Source organism: Grammomys surdaster, unplaced genomic scaffold, assembly GCF_004785775.1.
Source record: "Grammomys surdaster isolate TR1022 unplaced genomic scaffold, NIH_TR_1.0 99, whole genome shotgun sequence".
NCBI lineage: Eukaryota > Metazoa > Chordata > Mammalia > Rodentia > Muridae > Grammomys > Grammomys surdaster.
The window spans coordinates 6,332,832-6,359,194 of NW_021604578.1; the positions used below are offsets into that span (position 1 = coordinate 6,332,832).

General features: G+C 35.8%; 1 protein-coding gene across 1 annotated transcript in view; it reads left to right on the top strand.

The window, feature by feature from the left end:
- Positions 1–26,363, top strand: part of Mtrex (Mtr4 exosome RNA helicase) — a 59,214-nt gene that overhangs the window by 2,571 nt on the left and 30,280 nt on the right. Inside the window, exons 2-15 of the mRNA XM_028784341.1 lie at positions 335–472; positions 1,641–1,707; positions 5,775–5,837; positions 6,733–6,845; positions 10,600–10,774; positions 11,942–12,032; positions 14,075–14,199; positions 15,223–15,321; positions 16,198–16,300; positions 17,942–18,073; positions 19,991–20,070; positions 21,339–21,449; positions 23,098–23,199; positions 26,013–26,138. Coding sequence (XP_028640174.1) covers positions 335–472; positions 1,641–1,707; positions 5,775–5,837; positions 6,733–6,845; positions 10,600–10,774; positions 11,942–12,032; positions 14,075–14,199; positions 15,223–15,321; positions 16,198–16,300; positions 17,942–18,073; positions 19,991–20,070; positions 21,339–21,449; positions 23,098–23,199; positions 26,013–26,138 — 1,525 coding nt within the window. The remainder of the gene's footprint in view (positions 1–334; positions 473–1,640; positions 1,708–5,774; positions 5,838–6,732; positions 6,846–10,599; positions 10,775–11,941; positions 12,033–14,074; positions 14,200–15,222; positions 15,322–16,197; positions 16,301–17,941; positions 18,074–19,990; positions 20,071–21,338; positions 21,450–23,097; positions 23,200–26,012; positions 26,139–26,363) is intronic.

Consider the following 26,363-nt stretch of genomic DNA (forward strand, 5'->3'; position numbering starts at 1 on the left):
AGAGAAAGCTGTAAAGGTTTACAAACAGTCTTCATGTAAATTACAACTGTTTTAAGAAACAATGAACTTAACAAAAATTTTTTTCCTTGTAATAGGAATTTTAGAATCTTAAAATGACACAACCAAGGAAAATACAAAATATATAAGGAATAATATTCAGCTTTACTAGTTTTGAAGTTAGAGTTTTCTGAGAGTTAGCCAGCTTTGATTTATAAAGGTCATTTATTTAAAAGTTGGCTTTGCTAAGTATGTATAATATGTTAAATAATATGGGGTTATTTTAAAATTGCAATTGATATTGTGGAGTTATTTCTAAACTGCTTGCTTTTTTAAGGAAACGATTGGCTACTAAATTACAATCAGAATCAGCCAGTGGTGGGAAAAACAAGAGAGATCTAGATGTTGAAGGCACAGATGAACCTATTTTTGGCAAGAAACCCAGGATAGAAGACTCAATTAATGAAGATTTAAGGTAGTATTTCTATAGTCATAAAGATAGTTGCTCTTAATTTGATAGATACATGATATTTTAAAAATTGTGTTATTTTATAATTTTATAAGCATGAAAATATAGAATGACTGTTTAAATATGGATAATTAGAAGACAGAAGTGATTCATCTTTTTGATGTTTGAAAATCCAATTTGGGGAAAGTATTTGAAGAATTGTTTTCTTAGGAGAAAAAAGATATTGTTTCTTTACATATAGATGTCTCATGATGAAGAGTAACACTGACCCAGTGGTGGTAATAAGTGTTTATGAATATTAAAAGAGATTAGGTTTTCATTGCTGCAAGTAGTACCATGGCTGTGATGCTAAAATCTGTTTTTGATAAGGGATACCCATGGATGTCTCTAAATAAAAGTTTTCTGATATTTATATTTCTCAAATTTTTAAAGCTGGAACTTTTATTCCTGATACCAATATTTTTGACACTGCAGTAATGCTGTTTACAATTTTGACTTTCCTTAACTGATTTAGACTATTATAGCTACCATCTATCTATTATAAATGGTGCTACAGGTGTAACTGAAAAACTTGAGATGATGCCATTTGCCCATAGTAGTGCAATAGGTTGCAAAATAATTGTAATTTAAAATTTCTTAATACCTATTGTTGGAACTTTTGGATTTTTAATAAAGAATATTTATTGTCTTAAAGTAAATATCACAAATATAATACAAAAATAGTGAGTCTAGTATAGAATTAAACCTAGTTTATATATAGTTTTGTTCTCTCAGAATTCAGAGAGCCTAATTCTGCATAGTGTAGGATCAGATGAATAGCTCTATAAATTATAGCTACATCTAAATTTGTTTAGTTTACGCCTTAAATCACCTTTGCGTTTTGAGGTAGTGACAGTACTTTGAAGAGGTAGTTTTTATCCAAAATATTGGAGCTAAGCTGATGTTTGTTAAATAATCTATGTAATAATCTGTTACATATTTATAACAAAAGATGATCTTAGCATTTTGAGTTTTCAGCTCAACTTAAGTCACATGACTTCTTAATATAATAGATAAAATAGTTTGGATTTACAGTATTATAGTTGGGCAGTGTCATTTTGTTTAGCGGTACAGATAGGAGGCTTATGCTCTAATTATTGAAAGTAATTCATGTCATTTTAATAACGTTTTTTAGCTTGGCGGACTTGATGCCCAGAGTCAAGGTACAGTCAGTTGAAACAGTTGAAGGCTGTACACATGAGGTAAGTACAAACAGCTCATAGTAGGTTAGCATTACCAGCGCTGGCATTCTTTGTACTGCTTCATGTGATGATCAGCAGGCTGTTTAGCACTGAAGGCCTGGAATCAAGTCATTTCTGTGGGGTGTATGTAATGTGGTGGAAGAGCTATATAGCTCTGTGAAGAGCGCTTACGTTCAAATGCTAGCTCAGTGTTTCTCCAAACTATAATCTTGGGTAAATTTTCTCACCTCTTTGAACATTGTCTATTTAATTTATAAATTTAGAACAATGAGATTTTCCTCCATGGAATAACTATAAAGATTATATTAAAAAAAATAGGGAAATTACAAGCACAAAATTAGTGTTAAAGACTTATTTATTCTCATACTCTTAAAGTTACCAGCCCTGTTTTTGCAGTTTACCTGCTGTTTCATGTCATGCTCCATGACTGATAGATTGTCACTAGATAATGATGGATTATAGAGTCCATTTAGAAGTGAGAATGTACACCCATAGGATAGAATGCAATTATATATTTTATTCTACTAAACCTTTTATCATTACAATGATAAAACTTTATATCAGGCTAGACCTGCAAGATAACTCAATGGATAAAAGAGGTTGGCATGCAAACTAGGCAACCTGAGTTCAGTCTCTGGACCCAGGGTAGAAGGAGAGCTGACCACCTCACTGTACTGAGGCACACGTGCATTCTTGTGGTAATAAATAAAATATTAAAAGTATTATTGCCTGATGGTGGTGGTGGTGAGTGTTTTTAATCCTAGCACTTGGGAGGTAGAGCACGTCTTTGTGAATTCAAAGCCAGCCTGGTCAACAGAGCAAGTTCCAGGACAGTCAGAGTAACACAAAGAGAAATCCTATATGCAAACAGACAAACAAACACTCTGTTAAATGAGTGGAGAAAAATTCTAGATTAATAAAAATGGCATTTGTGTGGATTTAGAACCTTACCAGTTTAAAGTTTGTTTTTCTGTTCAGAGTCTCTTTTTTTGAGAAATGGTCCTATGTGAAATACAATGGCCAGTTGATAGATAACTTTCAGTGCTTTAGACCCTGGCTTATAATCTAGAGCCTGCTCTGAAGAGGCCAGAAGTTCCTTCTGTGCTCAGTAGTTATCTTTTTTGCCCTACCCTCCACCCCTGATTTTGTCATTTTCTTGTCACATACCTGGTGTCTTCCTTCATGGTGTTGCTTGAAGATGTCAAGTTGGAGTATAACCTCTGTAGCAAGCCGACTTGTCCTGTCATATCCACCGAGAGGACAAGGCATTACCTGTGCTAAGTACACAGTGATTAACCTGACAGTGTTCTTGGTTGTATCTTACCTCATCTCTACAGAACTTTTGTCAAAAGTCCTCTCTAGAGATTAGTCTGGTAACTAAATGTGTGTGTTTATTTTAGAATTCTCTATTCTGTTTACATGTATCCTTGAGCCAGTACCGTGCTGGTTTTGTTCCTTTGTTGTTTTTGTTATTGTTGTTGTTTTAGATAGGGTTTCTCTATGTAGCTCTGGCTGTCTCAAGATTGACTGTGTAGATCAGGCTGGCCTCAAACTCACAGAGATCCACCTGCCTCTCCTCCTGAGTACTGGGCTTAAAGGCATGTAGTACCAAATTACTTTCCTTTCCTTTTTTTTTTTTTTAAGTTCTATTTTTTAGTACTTAAAACAATTTTTAAATGTAAATATATTTTGATCATATTCTCCCCCTCCCCTAAAGTCTTCTCAGATCCTCTCCTTTTCCTACCTACCCAATTTTAAGTTCTTTCTCAAAAACCCAATATAACAACTAAGCTCCGGTAATCAAGAAAACAAAATAAACCACCATCCAAGAGGAATAAAAACAAAACACTAAACTGTAACCAAATAAAACCATCCCCAAAAACTGTGGAATTCAGTAAACATTGGTCAACTACTTCTGAACATGAGGCCTGCCATGGAGTAGTTGATATACTCAGTGTCACTCCATTGGAGAAAAGTGACTTCTCTCTCTCAGCAGGTATAAGTAAACAGTTCAATTGTTAACCTTTATGTTAGTGGCTAGGTTTTCTTCCTTCCTTCCTTCCTTCCTTCCTTCCTTCCTTCCTTCCTCCTTTTCTTCTTTCTTTCCTTCCTTTCCTTCCTTCCTTCTCTCTCTCTCTCTCTCATTCATTTAAGAAAATACCAGCAAAGTAAAATAGACAAAACAGAAACTGTCACATCAAAGTTGAACAAGACAAAGCAACAAAAGGAAAAGAACCCAAGAAAAGGCAGAATAATTAGAGACCCACTTGTCTACATTCCCAAGAGTCCCATAGAAACACTAAACTGGAAGCCGTAGTATAAGTACAGAGGACCTGGTGCAGACCCCTGTGAGCCAAGTGCATGCTGCCTCAGTCTCTGAGTTCATATGAGCTTTGCTCATGTTGATTTAGAAGGCCTCAAGGGAGAGAGATCTTATTTGAGGCTATGAGATTTAATGGCTAATTAATCATTTTCAGTACTTATTTTATTTAGATCCCATACAATGCTCTTGCTTTTACAAAAAAAGAAAAGAAATCCAGAGCAGTGGTTCTCTGTAGCGTGTAATATTAAAGAACAATCCATGCTGTCATCAGCTCCTCGTCAGCAACAGCAGTCTCCCCACTCCCTCAAGTGGCAGTCTGCCCAACTTCCTGCAGGTCGCTTGCCTTTGAACCACTCTCCTTCCCAGTCATCTGCCAAGATGATATTCCCTGCCCCTGCGGCGAGTCTGCCAAGACTGGCACTAAACCTCAAACTCTGTATGAAGAAATCTCCAGAGTCTTATAGTTTATCTGTCAGATTTATAACAGTAAATTCTCAACCCCCAAAATGCCCACATGAAGAACTGAAAACTCAATTGATATAAACACAAGCTGCATACCTAGATGGTGCAAATGTACCCTACATTACTCTGTTGTCCTTCTGTGATATCCATAGCTACCTGTGAGTCTTTCAAGCACATGGATCAGGTTCATCTTCTTCTATAGGTTCCATCTTGTGTCCTCCCCTCCTTCTCTCCTCTCTGTCTCTCTGTCTCTCTCTACCCCTCTCTAAAACTCTCAGCCCACCATCTTTTTCCACTGCCCAATCCCAGGCTCTAGCCTTATCTTTCACCTGTCCTCACCTGCATACAGGCAACAGTCTACAGTTCTCAACCTTCCTAATGCTGTAACCCTTTAATACAGTTCCTCAGGCTGTGGTGGCCCCTAACCATGAGATTATTTTCATAACTACTTCATAACTGTAATTTTGATACTGTTATGAACTGTAATGGGAATATCTGTGTTCTGATGGTCCTAGGTGGCCACTGTGAAGGATCAGTTGACTTGCAAAGGGCTTATGACCCTTAGATTGAGAACTGCTGATCCAGAGCTGCTGTTTCTTCTGAGCTCCATGGTTGTGGGAGCACACAGCAGTAGAATTTGCTAAAGGAGGTCAAGGCAGGAGGATCATGAGTTTACTTTTTAAAATTACAGTCAATTTCTAGCTAATCTTTCCTGAAACCGAATACGTTATCTTGATCATAATGAGCTTACTGATTATTTTTAATACTTTATAATAGATTTCTTCAAAGGCTTTTAACTTCATCCATTTAATTTTTATTGAAGTTAGATTCTTACACAGTTAGAAGCAACAATTCTGATATTAATACTTATGCTTGGGAATCTGGTAATAGGGAATATCACTTTATTTCATAGACTTTTTTGTTTTATTGATGCTCTCCCATTTTGTATTTCTTCTGGGGTTTTTTATGCACCATTTATTGTATGTACATTAGATATGGGAAAGTTAACGATAGCTATGATAGATTGTAGATCTTAGATTTTTTAATAAACAGTTTCTACAGGAAAATAATGGTGCATATTTTCGGTTACATTGCCTTTAGACCAGCGCTAAGAGGTCTTTTGAGTGTTGTAATTAACTTTTTCCCTTGTTCTCGTAGTCAGCTGATCTTCTAGCATGTAAGACTAAGTTGTTGAACAGTTTTATTCTCTAAACCATCATTGGGTTTGGAGTCTGGAGTTTTAATGGTCGTATCTTGTTTTCTCCTTGAATTTTGACATCAGGTTGCTCTTCCTGCAGATGAGGATTATATACCACTTAAACCTCGAGTTGGGAAGGCAGCAAAGGTCTGTATTTTATACTCTTTGGGAAGTTTTGTAAGATTCTGAAAAAGAAAACATTTCAAATGAGATTTTTAAATGTACTTGTTTGTGTGCTGTGAAGACATCTACTATAACATAACAGTGAGAGCTGAGTGACAAACCATGCTAGAAACCATGATGATGTAGTAAGGTTTTAAAACTGCGTATCACCTTTCTCAAAGATTCTAATTTGTCAGCCTTTTATAGAAAAAATTGCATGAATGTATGTTTTTCTGATGGTTTAACCGTTCAGCAGCTTCTAAGGAAGCCAGAGCCTCGTTTGTTTAGTCTGATGGTATCTTCCCAGTTGTCCAAAGGGGCCGCAAAGACCCCTGCATGCTGGGGCTGCATGTGTACACCTCTTGCTTCAAACTATTTATTAGACTTTTAAAAAGTCTTTAAAGGTTCAAAGAACAAGGCTTATTTATTAAAGGAACTTTCTCTATAAAAGGAAGCCCGGAGAAGCAGCATGAATTCTTAGTCTAAGAAAGTATTTCTCTGCCTTTGCTGAGTCATGCTAGGAGTTTCACTTAGAGAACCTCAGAGATTCATCTACGAAGTTATACATACACCTATTATATGGGGTTATGGAGATTTGTGATATGTGGAAAATGTGTTGTACTGACCACAAAGCATATAATAGTGATTATTCTTATTACTAATTTAAATGTAACCACTAATAGAATATAATGCCACAGTTAAACAGCAGATTAAGGCCTGTACCACCTGATAAACTTGTTTCATAGTCTTCTTTTCCCTACTAAGTGGGAATGGAATCATAGAGGAACCCTAGACTGCTGTGGAAAGAGTCATTCTTTTCATTTTAAGTGTGCTTTAGGTAGCTTAGCATTCTCATGTGTCTGTTAATTTGCTTTTACAGGAATACCCATTCATTCTTGATGCTTTCCAAAGAGAAGCCATTCAGTGTGTTGATAATAATCAGTCTGTGTTAGTATCTGCTCATACATCAGCGGGAAAAACTGTGTGTGCTGAGTAAGTAACGCTCTTCTCAAGTGAAGTAGTAAATCACTTAGTTATTTTAGTAGTTGAAAGTTTCAGTTGTTTTATTCTGCAAGTAAGGATGGTTTTGCTTGTACTTACCTATTTTAGGTAACCTTTAGTTTCTTTTGCTTGCCTTCATTAAAATATTGAGAATTTTCAGTACAGTGTTTGAATAGATGTAATTAAGAGTCATTCTTCCTTTGTTCCCATTATTTGGGAAAATAGGGGGATGATTATTATTATTCATTATTATTATTAAAGCATGCTGTTACTTATAGATTTTTCATGACTGTCTTTCTATCAAGAATGACTCCTGTTCTAGTTTGTAGTTAGTCTCTTTCTCATTCTTCATGTCTGCATGAATTTACAGACTCCAATCTTTTTACTTAAAAAGATTGAAATGCATTGAAATGAGTTTCCTTTGTTTTGTTTGATTTGGATGTAGATTTTGCCTTTTCCTGTAATGCGATGAAATGTCTCGATGTGTATCCAGTGAATCATCCTGTGATAAATTCCATTTGGCTTTGATGCATAATTATATTACATTGTTGGGTTGATGAATTGAAATTTTGTTAAGAAATATCACATCTTCATTTCTGAGGCACGTTGGGTTTTTGTTTATTATTAATGTCTTTTTTTGGTTTTGTATCATATTGATGTTTGATTTCCTTTTTTTCTTAATTTAGCTGGAGGGGGTGGGCCTATTATGTTGATCTGACAAAATCCAGGTTTTGGTCTCCTTGGCTTTTCTTTGTCTGTTTTCATTTCATTGGTTTATATTCTTCTCTCTTTTGTTCTAGCTTATTTATTTTATGTATGTGATTGCACTGTAGCTGTCTTCAGACACACTAGAAGAGGGCATCAGATCTCACTACAGATGGTTGTGAGCCCCAATGTGGTTGCTGGGAATTGAACTCAGGACCTCTGGAAGAGCAGATGGTGCTTTTAACTGCTGAGCCATCTCTCTAGCCCCGTGTTCTAGCTTCTGAAGAAGGAAGATAAAGTAATTGTTTTAAGATCTACCTTTTTCTAACTGACATTTAAAGTTTATGTAGAAGATTTTTTTAAAGCTTTTGTGTTATTTATTTGTTTGTTTTAAGTGCATTTGTGTTTGCCTGCATGCATGTCTGTCTGTTAGATCCACTGGAACTGCATTTACAGTTGGGAGCCACCATGTGGGTGCTGGAATTGAACCTGGGTTTTCCTGAAGAACAGCCAGTCAGCCAGTGCTCTTAACTGCTGAACTATCTCTCCAGCCCAAGATTATTTTTGCTGTTATTCAAATGTCTTGATGTTTTTAAGTGACATATCTTAGTATAATAAAACATTATTATGTGTTGATGCTGATCCAGATTTCTGTACTGATAATAGTTCTATCTGTAGAAGAAATTCTAGAAATATTTATTTCCATACACATCTTTTGTTGTGAAACTGCTTTAACATTGTAAAAAACACTTACTTTCAGTGTTAAATTTTAATTTTTTAAAAAAACTTTATTTTTGATCTATAACTTTTGACAGGAAACTGCATTCATCATTACTTTCTTTTTATGTGATACAGCTTCTCTTTGGCTGCTTTTAAGACTTTGTCTTTATCACTGGTTTTTAAGCAGTTTATTTTAGTTTATTTTCCTTTACATATATGTTCATGTATTTCTGTGTTTGTATGCTGTGTGGGGGGATGCCTGTAGATGTCAGAAGGTATTGGATCCTTTGGAACTGGAGTTATAGATAGTTGTAAACCTCCTGTTGGGGCTGGGAATTGAGCATGAGTCCTCTGGAAGAGCATCAAGAGCCCTTAACCACCTAGCCATCTCCCTAGCTCCCCTAAACAGTCTCTTTATGCTATACTTTGTTTTTCATATGTTCCCGCACTCTGCATTCCTTGCTGGGTTTGTTCTCAGCACTCCCATGGAGGAATTCTGGTACTTAAATAAGACCATCAGTGCATGCTGTTGTGTGCTTTTAAATTTCATTTGAGCTTCATATTTAATGTCTTCAAATGTACTAGTCTTTTGTTTTCTGAACTGTAGAATTTGCCATTATTGAAGGAATGTTTTCTCTTAGATATTGTAGTGGCTGTTTCTGTTTGGTTTTGACTATTTTGTTGGGAGTTCAATTAATTTATTTTTTAGTACTGATCATAATCTCAGATTTATATAATATTAGCTATTAAGATTTTTTTCATTGTTTTTGTTTTATGTCTTTGTCATTTTGGACTTCCTATTAAGGCCTTAAAGTTGTTTGATAGTGTTTGTTTCTTTTTCTTTTACTTTTTTCTCTATTTATTTTGTATTTTGCCCAAGGCCAGGGAAATTGAAAGAGGGCATCAGATCTCAGAAATTAGGCCACCATGTGGGTGCTAAGAGTTGAACCCAGGTTCTCCGTAAGAACAACCAGTGCCATTAGCCACGGAGCCATCTTTCCAGTCCATTTTTTTGTTATTCTGCCTTTTATTCTGCATAATTTTTATTTCTAGTAATACTGGGATCAAACCCAGGGCTTTGTGCACGCTAAGCAAGTGTTCCACTCTTGAGCTAAACTACATCTCTCACCTGCAATCTATGTAGAGTTTTCATGTTAAGAAACATGCTTAACATGCTTACATGTTAAGAGTTTCCATTTTCCTGTTGAGATTGCCTGTTTGTAGAACTGTTGTCCTATTTCTTTTTAATTCTTAGAACATACTTTCTTATATTTTGAAGGATGCCGTTCTAATAGCTGTTCTGTGTATAGCTGGTTTCAAGCTGTTTTTCTGCCAATTTTAACCTTTGGGCCCACTCATTCAATTCCTTATGTCCCTAAGTACAGATCATATTTTCCTGTTTCCTATTTCTTTCTGTTGTTAAAAAGTCAGTATTTTAGATCATGTGATATCTTTTTATTTTTATTTTATTTTATTTTTTTGGTTTTTCGAGACAGGGTTTCTCTCTGTAGGCCTTGCTGTCCTGAAACTCACTTTGTAGACCAGGCTGGCCTCGAACTCAGAAGTCCACCTGCCTCTGCCTCCCAAGTGCTGGGATTAAAGGCGTGTGCCACCACTGCCCTGCTATGTAATATCTTTATATTCACTTTTCCATGTATTTTCACTGTTATTACGTAATCATACTTGGTCAATTCTTAATTTTATAACTTTTTTTTAAAATTCTGATGTGATAAGCATACTTTGGGTAGGGACTATATCTTTAAAAAAGCCTCTGCCACAGTGTTTCTCTTAAATCTTCTCTTAAAATCTCATGGTCTGTATTTAAATACTAAACTGAGTTTTTAAAACAAAACAAAACAAAAAATACCACTGTTTTTAATTCCATAATACTTAGAAAAGAACTGTTCCAGAAACAGAACCTATCATAATTTCAAGCAAAGAAATGATTCATTAAATATTATATGAAGGAAAATAGTACATATTGGATTAACTCATTTATGAAACTGTGGAAGAAAAATAGACCCCACTTATGGTTTTCTTATTACTTGTAGTCTGTTTATATAGAAATGGATGGACAGAAGTGATGGACTTTTAGATGCCTTTTAGAATCAAAGGCTTATCTAGCAAAAAATAGGGTATTCACTGACATACCAGTTGTAGTGAAGTGACTAATGTTAAAATGTCCTTGTTCATTTAATAGTCTAAATGATTCCTTTCAGATAAATCATGATTATAGTGTAATAGTTTATTTATAGTAAACAGATTACAGATGAATGTGCAGAAAACTTAAAAGTCATACTTACTGTTTTTATATTTTTAGGTATGCTATTGCATTGGCGTTAAGAGAAAAACAGCGTGTAATATTTACCAGCCCCATTAAGGCTCTAAGTAATCAGAAATACCGTGAAATGTATGAAGAGTTTCAAGATGTCGGACTGATGACTGGGGATGTTACTATTAATCCCACAGCGTCTTGTCTGGTTATGACTACAGAGGTAATTTATTTTGTGCCTCATCTAAACTTCTTTTTAGTTTAGTCAGTGTATATCTAGTCAAACACTAGATGAATTATAGCTTGATTTTGTTTTGTTTTTCAGATAAAGTATAATAAATGTTTGTGGATAGAATTGTTTGAAAAGAGCATAGTTATTACAAAGTACCCTAGCAACATTAACTATATCTCTAAGTTAATATTTATTACTTGCCAATATGATAAACCTTAAAAAGTATTTTAATAGTTTATTATTACTACTATGACTTAAAAATACTTAATTTTTTTCTTATATATAGTTTTAAGGGTTTGAATACATAGTTTAATACAAGTAGTGACTCTTTGATTCATGTGACTTTTTTTTTCTCCTTTAGTGCCTGGGTATTTATTACAGTAAGACTATTAAAATAGTCAACTTAAAAAATATATTCATTATTATACTTAGCTTTTTCTAATCATTGTTAAGTTTTGCATGTAACATGGTTTTGGCATGATTATCTTTACTGACCATGACACTTTAAAAAGTAGTTTGTGTGTATATGTATTCCCCTTCACGGTGTCGGGGAGACAGATGTGCCACCGTGTGTATCAAAGCCATAGGAGGACTTTGTGAGTTAGTTCTCTCCCTTCACCCTGCGTTTGATTTTGGGGCTTGAACTTAGATCCCACTAAGCTGTCTCAACAGTGCCCTTAATTGGACTTTATACATAGTATCTTTTCATTTTTGTTTACAATGTTATATAAATTTGCTTCTAGTTTGGACAGTTCCTAAAAGTGATAACTCACTTTTTGGAGTTCTGTTTAAGTTTTTATTTGTTCCAAAAGCCTTCATCTGAAGATTTTCTTTAACTCTTAAAAATAAAGACAATGATTATTACAGTGTATCCATTGTGAGACAGAAACATAGACACTGTAAAGATCCAATGTCTTGGTAAGTAAGTACCTCTCATGTTCTAAAGTGTTAACCTTGGAAAGATGTGGCACAGAAAGGTTTCCTATTTCAAAAAAGAAGAATAGGAATGATAATAGTATCTTTGTGAATATCTGATTATGTGTAATGGGTAGTCAAAGATAGGCATAACATATCAAAAATTACTTGTTAAAAAATTAGTATTTGACTAATTATTAGATGTTATGTTAAAGTCCTGCTAAATCTGTGTTCCCCTTTTAGATTTTGAGAAGTATGCTGTATAGAGGCTCTGAAGTTATGCGAGAAGTTGCTTGGGTCATATTTGATGAAATTCATTACATGAGAGATTCAGGTATATTTCATAATAGTGTTGAGATAAACATCATGTGTTTTGTTACAAATGCCATTAGTAATTTTGAGTAAGAATTTTTGGATTGAGTTTTCAGTTTTTTATGTGCCTGGAATTCTAGTAATCTATTACATATTCAAATTGTGGACAACCTGATAAAATATTCCCAGTATGACTTAATTAAAGTTTAGTTCCTTAAGTAATAATATTCGTTGGGTAAAATTATACACAGTCATATAAAGCAAATGAATTTTAAAAGTAGCTTGTTTTTAAAGGAGCTCACTAAGCTAGATGTGCATGCCTGTAAAACCAGCACTTGGGGAACTGAGACAGGGAGACTGGGGAGGCAGAGATCGGAAGAGATGCGATCAGTGGTAGTCTAGGCTACATAGCTAGGCCTTGCCCGCCTCCCCCACTTAAGAAGTTCAGTAATTATCATATTATTATTACTATTACTTTTTTCTTTGGTCTTTTGAGACAGGGTTTCTCTGTGTATCCTTGGCTGTCCTGAAACTTCCTCTGTAGACCAGGCTGGCCTCAAACTCACAGAGATCACCTGGGTCTGCTAGGATTAGAAGCATGAACCACCACTGCCTGGCTCTCAGTAATTATTTAATGTGAAAGAATATATAGACCTGGTTTACAAACGTAACAATCATTTTTAAGTTAATTTAGTTTTATAAACCTATAAATATATATTTGTAAAAAAAAAAAAAAGGTATTAAATAAGTAAAACAAAACTTCCTTAAATAATATCTCTTCAAAAATAGGGTGGATATACCAGGAAATTTAACATTTAAAAGCTAATGTTTTATATGTATACACCTAAAGTAAGATTGAGTTTTTACTTTAAAAACTCAATTAGTCTGTAACAGTGGTTCTCAACTTTCCTAATGGCTGAAACCTTTTAATAGAGTTCCTGATGTGGTGAACCCCAACCATACATCATTTCATTGCTATTGCATAACTATAATTTTGCTACTATTAGGAATATAATGTAAATATCTCATATGCAACCCCAAAGGGGTCGTGACCCACAGGTTGAGAATTGCTGATCTGTGTATTCATGATAAAAATGGTATAAGAAAACATCAACACTTTTACCTTTGCCAAATTCCTACAGATACTTCTGAGCATATTTTCTATTTGCTTTAAAAACCGTGAGTCCTGGGCCAGCTAGTGGGTTAGGGCTCTTACTTTAGAGTTCATTCCCAAGTTGTCTTTTAACCTCCAAACAATTGCCATGGCACATGCATGCACACAAACACACACAACACTGAGTACTACAAATAATCTTACTCAGGTCTTGTGTTAATCAAACTTAAATGTGATTAAAAGAAGTTAGACATAATATCATGAAAGTTCAAAGAAAAAGTTGATTATTAAAATAAATATTCAGATGCAAAGAAAAAAATAACATGAAACAGAGACATTATTTTTTGAAACTATATTCAAAACTTTTAAACTGTATAAAAAACCTCAACTAAGTATTTTCAAGTCATTGATAATAAGCTATTAAAATACTTTTTAAAGTATGTATTACAAAACAAGCAATCTTATTAATTTAGAGGTGTAGTTAGTGTTTCTTAATTAAAGATAGGATAGGACATTTTAAGAGAACTACACCCACTTTGAATCTGCTGTTCACCAGATCCATCATCTCCCATTTCCAGAAGTTATCTGTGTGGAATAGTAATGGCATGACTTGTAGATGTTTTGCCGTAATGTCCTAGACATCATTAACCTCTGCTTCTCCAAGTGAAATGGAAATATTGTCAGCTGCCTTGGTACTAGGGTTCCAGTTTGTCAATCAGAAGGCTACAGTGTGGAACTGCTTTTTCAGAGTCCATTCTACATGTGGTGGCTTACTGTTGTATCTACTCTATAGAGTAGTGAACAGAAGTAGGTTTCAGTATGGCTCTGTGGCCAAAAAATTTGCTTGTGTAAAGTAGTTTGCATATTCAATTAGTAAGCTTACGAGAAAATAATTTTAGATGCTATCACTTAGCTAACACTAAATTCCAAATTATATTTTTGTTTCTTAGAGCGTGGTGTAGTATGGGAAGAAACTATCATTTTGCTTCCAGATAATGTTCACTATGTCTTTCTTTCGGCTACTATTCCAAATGCTCGACAGTTTGCTGAATGGATTTGCCACCTACATAAACAGGTACTTTTATACACTTTTATGTCTTCATTATTTGAAACTGTTGCTGATTGGGCTTGCCATGTTCTTACAGATTTTCCTTATGCTTTTCAGGATAAAGAAGGCAGTTTAATGTGACTCTACTTCCTAAGCCGCTTATCAGACTGAGTAGACTAGCTAGAACCGTTCATTTCTGAGTTCCAGCTCCAATCCAGCATAGCTAAGCCTCTATGAGTTGGGCTTTGAAATCTCATTTTCTAAAAGTTGCCAAGTTAATCCTGATGATCTGCCAAGTTTGGAAATAATGTACATTTACTCTGACAGTGAGCACCAAGTACACAGTGGAGAGTTTTTCCTAAGGAATACTAGAAAAACTTACTCATCTCTTGAGGATTTGATTTGCTAGCTCTTAGGAAAATACATTCACACTTAAGTATTCACTGTTTTTCCTTTGCATTTCTACTGTCACTTGGATGTCAGTGTAAGACTGTGCGTGCCACAAATGCTTGTTCATGAGTGCTGGACAGGATATTGGTTCTATTTTCATGCCCTTGTTTTAGTTACCCTCATGAACTTCATGTACGAGATGTCCAGTCTCCTTCTCCTTTTCCGTTGCTTCTGTAAGATAAAAGCTCAGTGAATCTTCTGATGGAGCTAGATTTCTACTGTTCTAAAATACCCCTGTGCTACAAGAGTTTTGTTTTGTTTTATATATCAGGGATGCCTTGTTCACCACATTAGCCCACGGTAGCAAGAGGCAGTGTCTGTGTTTACAGTCCTCTAGGATGAGATAATGGGTAATTGGAGTTTAGGTCATATTCTTGGCCTTAATTAGGGAACTGGTAAATTAAGAATCAGATCATGGTATGAATTAGACCTATTTTTCCCCCATTTTTCACTTGCCTAGCTTTTAAAGTTGTTTGAAAGTGTTAAATTCTTGTTAAATATTTAAGCCAATTTTACTTTCTCAAATTTTATTTTTGTTGAGTAGATCAAATATACAGTTTACCTTGAAATACAATTCTTTCTAATTCTTTCCTTTTACAGCCCTGTCATGTAATTTATACTGATTATCGACCTACTCCATTGCAACACTATATATTTCCAGCAGGGGGAGATGGCCTTCACCTTGTGGTTGATGAAAATGTAAGAGAATAATTCACATGTCTGTGTAATGTCATCTTTTATATGTTGCTTTTCCTTAATTTTGAACTGGAGAAAAATATTAACCACCCCCTACAAACACACACATTATCTTTCCTTCTCTTGCGCTCTCTCTCTCGCTGTCTCTGTCTCTGCCTCTGTCTCTCTTTCTCTCTCTCTCTCTTCCTCTCTCTCTTTCTCTCTCTGGTCTCTTTAAGAATAATTATTTAAATAGTATCTGATGATGCTGTGACAGTGGTAGCCTGAAGTCTTGGCTCTGGGGAAGCTCAGATAAGTTAACTTGTTCCCAGGAGTTTGAGATCAACTTAGTAACAATTAGTGACAATTTAGAAACAAATTATATTCGAGAGTCTTATGTTATCCATGAATTTACTTTCTTCCATTAGCAGTACTTGTAATGCCTGGAGAACAAGGGCTCTGATATCCCAGATAATTTGTCTTGTTCCCAGTTTCAGTTCTCTTTTAACAGACTTTGTTATCACAAATCACTTAAGTGGCTTTTGTTAAAATTCTTGTTGCATTAAAGTTTGTTCTGTGGGGCTAGAGAGATGGCCTAGCGGTTAAGAACACTGACTGCTCTTCAACAGAGGTCCTGAGTTCAATTCCCAGCAACCACTTGGTGGCTCACAACCATCTGTAATGGAATCCATTGCCCTCTTGTGTGTACTCATATACATCTTTGGAGAAACTTTGTTTAAGAAATGTTTAAATTATGATTAAATATTTGTGAGTCACTATGTGTTCCTAGAACTGAACCCAGGCCCTCTGTATGAGCATGCATACTTTTAACCACTGAATCGTTTCTCTAGCCTTGATTAGCTGTTTGCAAAGTTACATAGGAAAAAAATGTGATTCTAGGGTGACTTCAGAGAAGACAATTTTAACACTGCAATGCAAGTACTTCGGGATGCAGGTGATTTGGCCAAAGGAGACCAGAAGGGACGGAAAGGAGGAACAAAAGGTAATTTGGAACTTGGCTTTTAGACAGAAGTTTACCTGTTTGAATATCTGAATTACTCATTTGTCTTTTATTTGATGTTTTCTGAGGAAACTTTGTAAAGACATAGGTGATATATGACAAATTTGGATGAATAAAGGGCTATATGTTTTTCTTACATGGCATTAATTTAAATGTAATTAAATTTCCCACTAATTATCCACTTTATGTGGGTAAACTATAAATATGTAGTTTACAGTTTACCTACATAAAGTGGGTAATTAGTGAGTTTAGGTATATTCACATGCTTGCACAATTATTGCCAGGGTCAGCTTTAAATTTCCATATAATTGCCATACCGTGAAATTCATTATTTTAAAATGCAATATGATAATTTCTAGTAGATTCATAGGACTGTGCAACCGTTCCTACTACCCAATTCTGAGGAAATGTCCTGTGACTCCGCTCTCCCCCGGCCACGTGCATTAGCAGTCATGGCTCATCAGTCCCGCCTTACGCCAGTCATTTTAAGTTACTCTCTTTTTCTGCCTCCGTGGATTGACTTTTCTGGATGTCTCATAAAAATAGAACCAGTGGCTGACTCCTTTGAATGACGTGAGATTAATACAGTTATACTATGTGTCAGTATTTCACTCTGAGTGTATGCTATCAAATAATAATTGTGTCATGAGAATATATAGTATTTGAGTAGATAATGCAGTTGTTTCTATTGTTTTGTAGATTATGCATAATAGTGCTGTAAACATTTTGCTTGTACTACAAGTTTTTGTAGAAATAGGTGTTTTCTTTTTTTCTGGGTATGTACCTAGGAAAATTGATGAGTCATGGGAAATTTAACCTTTCGATTATTGCCACGTACACTAATTGACATTTTTCATGCTATCCTCTGAGGAGTTTTTTGAGTACCATTTTCCTCCACCTCTAGAATGATTCTTAGTTGTGTCTATTTGATTGTAATCTTAATCAAAGTGAAGTAGTATTTCAATGTGCGCCTCATCTGTGCCTCCCTGTGGTCACTGATGGTAAACCTCTTACTACATACTTTTGGCATCATTATAATCCTTTGTCTGCTTAAAAAATTTTTTTTAATCTTTTTTTTTAAATTCATCTTACATGTGTGTTTATCTGTATGTATTTGTGCCTTTGGAGGCCAGAAAAGTGCATGGGGTCCCTTGGAGCTGCAGTTTGTTTGTGAGCCCCTTGTTGCGAGTGCTGTAATTCCATCGCTGGGCCTCAGGATTATCAAGGACTCTTAACTGCTGAGCCATTTCTTTAGCACTTCCATTGTCTAACTGTAAATTGGATTGTCTTTGTTGAGTTGTAAAAGTTCTTCCATTCCAGGTAGACCTATATCAAAGAGATAACTTGAGGGGTTTTTTCCATATTGTAGTAAACTGGGGTTGGGTTTTCTTCACTTACTGCTCATGTCTGTTAATAGCAGAGCTCCTCACGCTGGTGACATCTCAATCTAGCTGTACTCTCTGTCACAATGCTCTACCCTGAATGTCAGAGCCAACGGCACTTCGAAGGTCTCCATCTTGTTTTTTATTGTAGGATTCTCTTAAACATTTTATTTTACAGTTTTATTTAGGTCTATTCTCCATTTTGAGTTAATTTAGGGTGTGATTTATTTACCCTTTTTAGGTCCATCAAATGTGTTCAAGATTGTGAAGATGATTATGGAAAGAAATTTTCAACCTGTAATTATCTTCAGTTTTAGTAAGAAGGACTGTGAAGCATATGCTCTTCAGATGACTAAGTTAGATTTCAACACAGGTACTAATAATTTCCACATGGTTTTAATGCTGTATCTTCATTAGTTTAAATTTTTGGTAATATATCTGTCATATATTAGTAGCATATGCAATTTGCTTATAATCATAATCATTTGTACTCAGCATCTTTACAAAATCTTTATAATGTTCTCTCAGTTTCTTCGCCCTCTATCTCTACTTGGGCCTAGTATATGATGGCCAAGCACTGTACCACTACAGCTAAATTCTTGGTCCTCTCCTATTTTATTGGAATATATAAGTACATAGCTCTACATTTAAAAAGCCAGAGAACATTACTGAGAACCATTACAGTCATACTTTCTTATATTTCATACTATAAGTTATTTGCATGTGTGTCTCATTCAATAAGAGTGGGCCTCTTGGTTAGGATAATTTATTGTTAGTACTGTTCTTTATTCTTGCAGTAATCTAAATCCACTCTTTGCCTCAAGTATGCTGAATTTCTCAAATAAAACATACAGCAAGTATATGGTCACTGTAAATGTATCTCACTTATACAGCTGGCTAGTAGCATAACCAAGCCCAGACTACCAGCTCAGGAGTTACTCATTTTTACTTATTGTATATGTAATCCAAATAGTAAATAATAAATGTTGAGTAATATAAAATGACTTTTAGCTGTACCCAGGGGTGGAGACACAGGACTGTAATCGTAGCACAAGGGAGGCTGAAGCAGTAGGACTGGATGTGAGGGCAGCTGGGGTGACATAGGAGGAGACATTGTCTCAGAACAAGATGAAAACTTAATATATTGTCTTTATGTACATGGGTAAAAATAAGATGATAGGTAAATTGCTTTGCTTATAACTTTTAGTATTATAATTACCAGTTGTGAGTATTCTAAAGGACTCAGGGTTATATATTGATTAATATATCAAATAGTTTTTGAGAATCTGTTATTTGGTTGATACAGTAAAGAAAGTCACTCTCAATATGGGCTTTGGGATTGTTACACTGCAGTTAAGTGCAGTGCTTTACTGCACTAAGCCTCCATTGCCTCGGAGCAGTAGCAGGTCAGTAAGACCCTGTAGATGTTAGAATTGAGTATTGCCCTCAGTCACTTTGGTATAATTATTGTTATTGTAGCCCTAGCTGGCCTGGAATTCATGGTAGCAGTCCTGCCTCAACCTTTTAATTTTGTTACTGATTTTATTAATGTTTTCATGGATTAAGGCTGCTAGATGTTTCAAGAACAGTAAATTGTATTATGTGGGGTTGCTTAATAAAATACTGATTCTTTACTTTGACTTTTGTGGGGAAACTCTGCTAATTAAGGTCAAAGTCTACAACTGACTGGATAGCCTTCTGAGCTCAGCACATAATGGAGGACTCCCTTCAATGGCAGGGCTTCCCTTCTCTGATCTTGTCTAGGGAATTCAATGCTCCCCAAAACACACACACACACACACACACACACACACACACACACACAGCATGTACATCTACCTTCTCACTATCGTGAAGCCTTTGTTAGATAACAGCTTCAACTTTCTCCCAGTAAGTACCCATTCAGCTAGTCCCTGAGATTCCTAGTGCTTCTCAATGCTAATGAGGCATTTGAGTCCCCTAACCCTTTAGCCAGTGACCTTTGCCCACCCCGGATGTTCCTGCTCCCAGTCCCTTATGTAAGCCTTGGATTATATAAGCGCACGTAAAGTTGACCTGCTCCTGTGCAGTGGTCCAGTGTTGTCATTCACCATACAGACGCACGCACACGGCTTCTGAACGCCCTCCCTGTGTAGTCTGCACCCTTTGTCCCCGTGGACCGACAGTTTGGCTGATGGATGGGGCAGAGAGGGCCACAGTTTTTTTTTATAATCTTATTCTTTTTAGTGAGTGCAGTTTAGTACCACTAACTCATTTTAATATTTATGTGCCATTGAATTTTTTTTCATAGATGAAGAAAAGAAGATGGTTGAAGAAGTTTTCAATAATGCAATTGACTGCTTGTCTGATGAAGACAAAAAGCTCCCTCAGGTGAGTTACTACCAGTACGTAAGGATTTTAGCAGGTAGCAGATATTAACTCATTCATTTTATTACATTTTGGCAACATATGTTGGCCTATGCACTCAAGCAACACCTTCGTATATGTTTTAAATCATTGAAAAGGCGCCAGGTAAGATTTGCTGTTTGAAGGAATTTTCCTTTAAGAGCATATATAGCATAGTCTAGAAACTGCTTTTTATATTCCTGTATAACAAAAATTTTAGCGTTGATTGTAAGTCATTAAATTTCTCAGTTTATATGAGTACTGAACAAGAGAATGTACCTAATGAAAATCAATCTATTCTTCAGAAATTAAATATCTCCTTTCTTTTAATGTCATTCATAATTTTCCTTTCACTGTTGGAATTGACTGGGCATCTAAAATATGCTAGTACTTGGGTGCCACTCCCAGGCATTTTGACTTTATTGGTCTAATTTTCATCTTAGTTGGAAGAATCCTTTAAAACCTCTCCATATGGTTTTACTCTGCATCCAGAGTACAGTACTTTTAACTAGGGTACTGCGTGAAAGTTGTTAGGTTGGAGCCAGAGGAGATGTGGAGGTCACACTGTGTCCTGCGGGTGAATGCTTGGTTTGTAGAGGATTTAGCTTACTCTAGGCTGCAGCAGCATGTTTTTGACATTTTAAAATGGTGTCTGGAAAAGTTTAAAATACTTTTCCCTTCCAGGTGAATGGTGGGCAGTCAATAGCTACTGCCTACTGACTTCATGCGTCTATCCTAGCATTACAGTGTGGGGTGGGCAGCAGTGCTGAGGACGTACTCTACAGTTAGTCTTTTCATTTTAAAAGAAGCGCATTTTATAGTTTCATCTTCTGTGGCTAGAGTTTAACTGCCAGGATCTTTTGAATTTATTAAGAGATTTATTTAAGAGATATGGGTTGCTGTCCCCTGCAGTGCTGAGTGTAAGTGTAAGTGCAAATCTCTATGCTAGTTTACAGATAGTTTCTGCTGTCACAGCTCAGACTTTTGTAGGAGATAAAGTTGTGTTTAAAACTTAGACGCAGCAAAATATATTTATTTAAATATGGTTACTATGTTAAAAGTTAAACCAAGGCCACATTGTTTTTCAATTTAATATGTAAGAATATAGGTTGGATTTTGCTTTTATTCTGGAGAGGTTTTTAAGAATAATTTACTTAAATACAAATGTTTTCTTATTTAGTTACATGTTTTTTCAGGTTTAACATTTTTAATTCTTTTTTCCTTATAACATAGACATTATTCTAAAATTTCAGGTTGAACATGTACTTCCACTTTTGAAACGGGGGATTGGTATTCACCATGGTGGTTTACTTCCTATTTTGAAGGAAACTATAGAAATTCTCTTTTCTGAAGGATTGATAAAGGTATTGTCTTGTTTTTGGCTTTTTTGTACGGAATGCCTTAGGAAGGTTGCATGGAGTACTTTAGGTAATGATCTTGACCTCTCATAGAATGGCATGTCGGTGTTAGAACTTGGGAGGATAAATAGATTCTGTTATGTAGTGTCTTATGTCAGTGACATCACCTGACTGTAGTATAGTTTTATAGAATGTGCTATTTACATAGTAGACATGGAGTTGACTAGATAACTGGTTTTCCTACATCCATGATTAAAAGCATAACTTTAGATAAGAATTATTTGTTATACTTAGGGAGGGGAGTGTTTTAGGATAGTCTGATAGGATAGGAGTTTACTTTGTTTGTTTTTTAAAAACTGACTGGGCTGGGCGGTGGTGGCGCACGCCTTTAATCCCAGCACTTGGGAGGCAGAGGCAGGCGGATTTCTGAGTTCGAGGCTAGCCTGGTCTACAGAGTGAGTTCCTGGACAGCCAGGGCTACACAGAGAAACCCTGTCTCAAAAAACAACAAACAAACAAACAAACAAAAAACTGACTGATGCCTATACTTAGAAATGGGAAACAACTTCAGAGCACAATCATTTCCCTGTGTTTTATCCTAGGAGGCCTCAGCCTTAGGAAGAATATTTAAAAGAAAAACTTGCAGTACTTTAATGATGTGTTAGTCAGTATTTACACCCAGATCCTAGTAAGTCCTTGTTAATGTTCTGCTATAGATGATAAATTTTCCTAAGATTAATGATTATTGGACCAATTTTCAAGAGTATGAGTGATTATTGCAGGTTGTTGAATTCAAGAAAAGTAGTTGTAAATAAAGTAAAAGGTAAAAGTTCATCTTGCCCCATTATTTCCTAGAAATGTTCACTAGCACACATTCAAATGTTATGTGACTTTTTGGCAAGCGAAAATGTTATGTTCTTTTTGGCATATGTATGTTTCATTTTCTAGTGACTAGTGTTCTTTTGAGTTGATGAAGTGTTTTACCTTTTCTATTGATGAAAATTTAATACTTCTTTTTAAGATTTATTTATTTATATGAGTACATTGTAGCGGTCAGACACATCAGAAGAGGGCATCAGAGCCCATCACAGATGGTTGTGAGCCACCTTGTGGTTGCTGGGAATGGAACTCGAGACCTCTGGAAGAACAGTCAGTACTCTTAACTGTTCAGCCATCTCTCCAGCACCTATTTAATACTTCATTGACATATAACTTTGTATGTCTAAACCAACTGTTTTTGTAGATAAAGTCTTAGAATTTTAGAATTCAGTTTTCACTGAGTCTGTGCCCTGGAACCTAAATGTGAAGTGATCTTCAGAACTGGTTCATTATCAGTGAAAAAGTCAGGAAAATTGGCTGCGTTTTAAAAGATACTCTGTTGCCTCATCCGTGTTCATTAGTCCAGATGTGTTCTCTCCATTTGCCTGGACTGGGATGTGAAAAAGACTAATTTCCCTGAATTAATAAGTTTGACAAATATAAAGAGAAATATTACTTAATAGTTATATTTGTAAAATACTGTAATAAATCCAGAATTCATCAAATTTTTATAGAACCTCATTAAAGAACTAAGTTTAAAAGTTAATGCTATTTTTATTTATACTTTATTACCTTAAAATCCATTAATTAATTATATAATTGTTTATTTATTTAGGCCTTATTTGCCACAGAGACTTTTGCTATGGGAATTAACATGCCAGCTAGAACTGTTTTGTTTACAAATGCTCGTAAATATGATGGGAAAGATTTTAGATGGGTAAGTAATTATTTGTATTTTAAAATAATAACTAATCTTTATTTTATCTCACATTATGACTTTGATTCATGTTATTGAGAATTAAGAGCTTCAAATATAAGTGGAGTTTCCCTAATCTGAAAATCTAGTCTGTATCTGTGAGCTCTAGGCTATATAAGGGCTACATAGGAAGACTCTGCCTCAAACACAAAAGTAATTCCAGCTTGATGTCTGTCTGTTCTATGAAATACTGTAGGAAAGGTACAGCATAAGAACAGATGACAGGCCTGGCTGGAGAGACAGTTCAGCAGTTAAGAGTACTGCCTGCTGTTCAGTCCTCAGCACCCACACAGGTGTGCAAGTGAGCGAGCATCTCTCTATGACTCCACCTCCTAACTTGTGTGGGCACTGTATTACATACAGATGGTACGCAGACATAAGTGCAGGTAAAATGCATAGACAAGTGCATAAGCCTTTTCATTTTAAAGAACAGAAGTCCATGCAGAAGTCTTAAAAGAGAAGATACTCCTTAAAGTAGGCGACAGTGGGGAATATTGTCAGGCAGGCTGTGGAGCATGGGTGGGCATGAGAAGGAAGTGACCAACACTGTGTAGTGTGAGCACAGGCTGATCCCAAGATTCACTGTCTGCCATTTGGAAAAAAATAGATAGCTCTTTACCTAAACTTTTCTCTCGAAATTAGTGATTTCTTTTTTCAGTTTAGTGAAGTTTCCTACAATGATATCAAACTCCTAAACATAATTTTTTTCCATTAGCAAATTACTTTTTATTTTTAAAACACTTACATGCCAGTAGTAATTGCAAGCTATATCAGTAATTCTTCCAAGAACTAACAATAGTGTTAAGCCAGTATATGTATCACAATAACACATATGCACACACATGGTAGTATCAACTTATACCTACAAACTTGAACTCCAAATCAGATTGATTTCTCCCTTGTCATTTCTGAATACTGTCATCCATACCTATAAATTCATGAAACTTTGAAGGAATAGTAAGTTTCCAGTGACATGCTTTAAAACAGAGGTTCTCTACCTTGGTTCTCAAATGACCTTTTTCATGGGGGTCACCTAAGACCATCTGAAAATATAGATATTTTTATTATGAATCATAACAGTAGCAAGATTACAGATATGAAGTAACAAAATAAATTTATGGTTGGTCACCACAGTATGAGGAACTGTATTAGAGTCCCAGCATTAGGAAGGTAGAGAAGCACTGCTTTCAAACCGTCATTCAGCAGTGTGTCTAGCGTGATCCTCAATACTGCTCTAAAAGACCCAAATTCTTGTCCATTAAAATATTTACCTTGTCTTCTCCTTCGTGACACTTTCCCTAAAGACCTGTTTTCCTGAGGGAACTACCAAAATCCTTTGTATACAAAAGCCAGAGACTGAAGCCCTTGAACTTAGCAGTGTGGTGATGTTGCAGAACCTTTCTGAGTCATTAGTTACTTCATCTGGATGTGGTTCTGAGCTATGTTCGCTTGCTGTAGTAACTTACTGAGAATGCTTACTGACCTAGACCATGTACAAATTGTTATTTCTTTCTACTGCTTTGTACATGCCAAGCAAGCCCTCATCCTAGTAGCCCCAGCACACACTTGAAAAGAATTTCTTAAAGATGTACTACAATATAATAATGCCTTTTAGAGTCTGCTCCGATTTTATTAGGCTACTTTTTAAATTTTCCTGATATTATCTATAGTCTTTTTTGTTTTTTTTTTGTTTTTGTTTTTTTCTGGTATCTTCCTTATCCCTAGGCTATCAGTAGTGTGTTTTCTTATAACAATGCTTCTTAACTCTTCCTCAGTCAAAAGAAAAACCAGGAAACACCGGGACTTCCTTTAGAGGAGGAAAAGTACACAGGCACATGTAGAAATGATGGCAGCTTGTTCAGGTGGTTTGGTGCTGCCACATTTAAGATGGTTCTGTACCTGCCTCTGTTGGACAATCTAGGGTACATGACTGTTTCTCCACTAGTTTGGTCTTATTGACAATGAATCTAATAGGCCCTAGAGCAGCCTACCTGTCCCGGCCTGAGCTGCTGCTCCAGTCTGGGGGTCAGGGTCTAGCAAGAGAGAGATTGAGGATGGAAGGGCAAGAGACTCGAAGAATGGTGACAAGACAGAGAGTCTATTCAAGTCCTGTTTATTGAAAGGAAATCCTGGGTATATATAAGCATAAGCAGGGGAATGCAGCTGAAGACACTTTACCACGTGCACCTTGCAGCTGGGGGCACTAAACAACAAAACAAGATATGTGAGAAAAACAAGACGTTTATCAGAGTGTGCTCAGCTGTTGTGGGCTATTGAAAACAAGTCTCTTGTCAGGGTATATGGCCCGAGATGGCTGCAGAGATGATAGCCACTTTCTGCTAGGACTTGGCTCCCAACACCTACCAAGAGTTGTACTTTTCTCTAGCAAAGGCCAATTTCATGTTAATTTTGAAGGTTAAGAAACTATTGTGGCTAAATAAGTTACAGTTGTTAAATTTGCTTTGTAGTTAGCATTCTTAAGTTTTGATAGGTATTTTGTATGCCTGTAAATTTAGCTGGTATTTCCTGGTAACTGGTTAACTAGCTATCAGAAGTTGACAGTTGTTGGTTTAATGCAGAGTTAAGTCAGTTGAGAACTAAACTTTAAGTTTCAAAAGATTCTCACAAGCTTTTTATCTTTGTTTCCCAAAAGTTCATGTTTTAAAGGATATCTTGAAATGTGTAAATTATTTGTAAATTCTATAATAGGAGAAAATATCAGGATATATTTTTTTAACCAGATTTTGTCCTAAACTTGACAATGTTGTATTCAGATTTCCTCAGGTGAGTACATCCAGATGTCTGGTCGTGCTGGAAGGAGAGGGATGGACGACAGAGGAATTGTGATTCTTATGGTAGATGAGAAGATGAGCCCAACCATTGGAAAGCAGCTGCTGAAGGTAAGAGGCTAGTCTTCTATCAGGGATTCTAGGAATGCATGGCAGTGACTTGTAAAAGTTAAGTCTGGTTCTTCCTCTTAGCCCTATGCTCCCAAAAATCAGAGTCAGACTGAAGTATATTTACATATACCTTGGCCACATAGCCAGGCTCTTCTCACACTAGATCATAACTTAAAATAGCTTATTTATTCTAATCTACATTCTATCACATGGCTGGTTACCTGT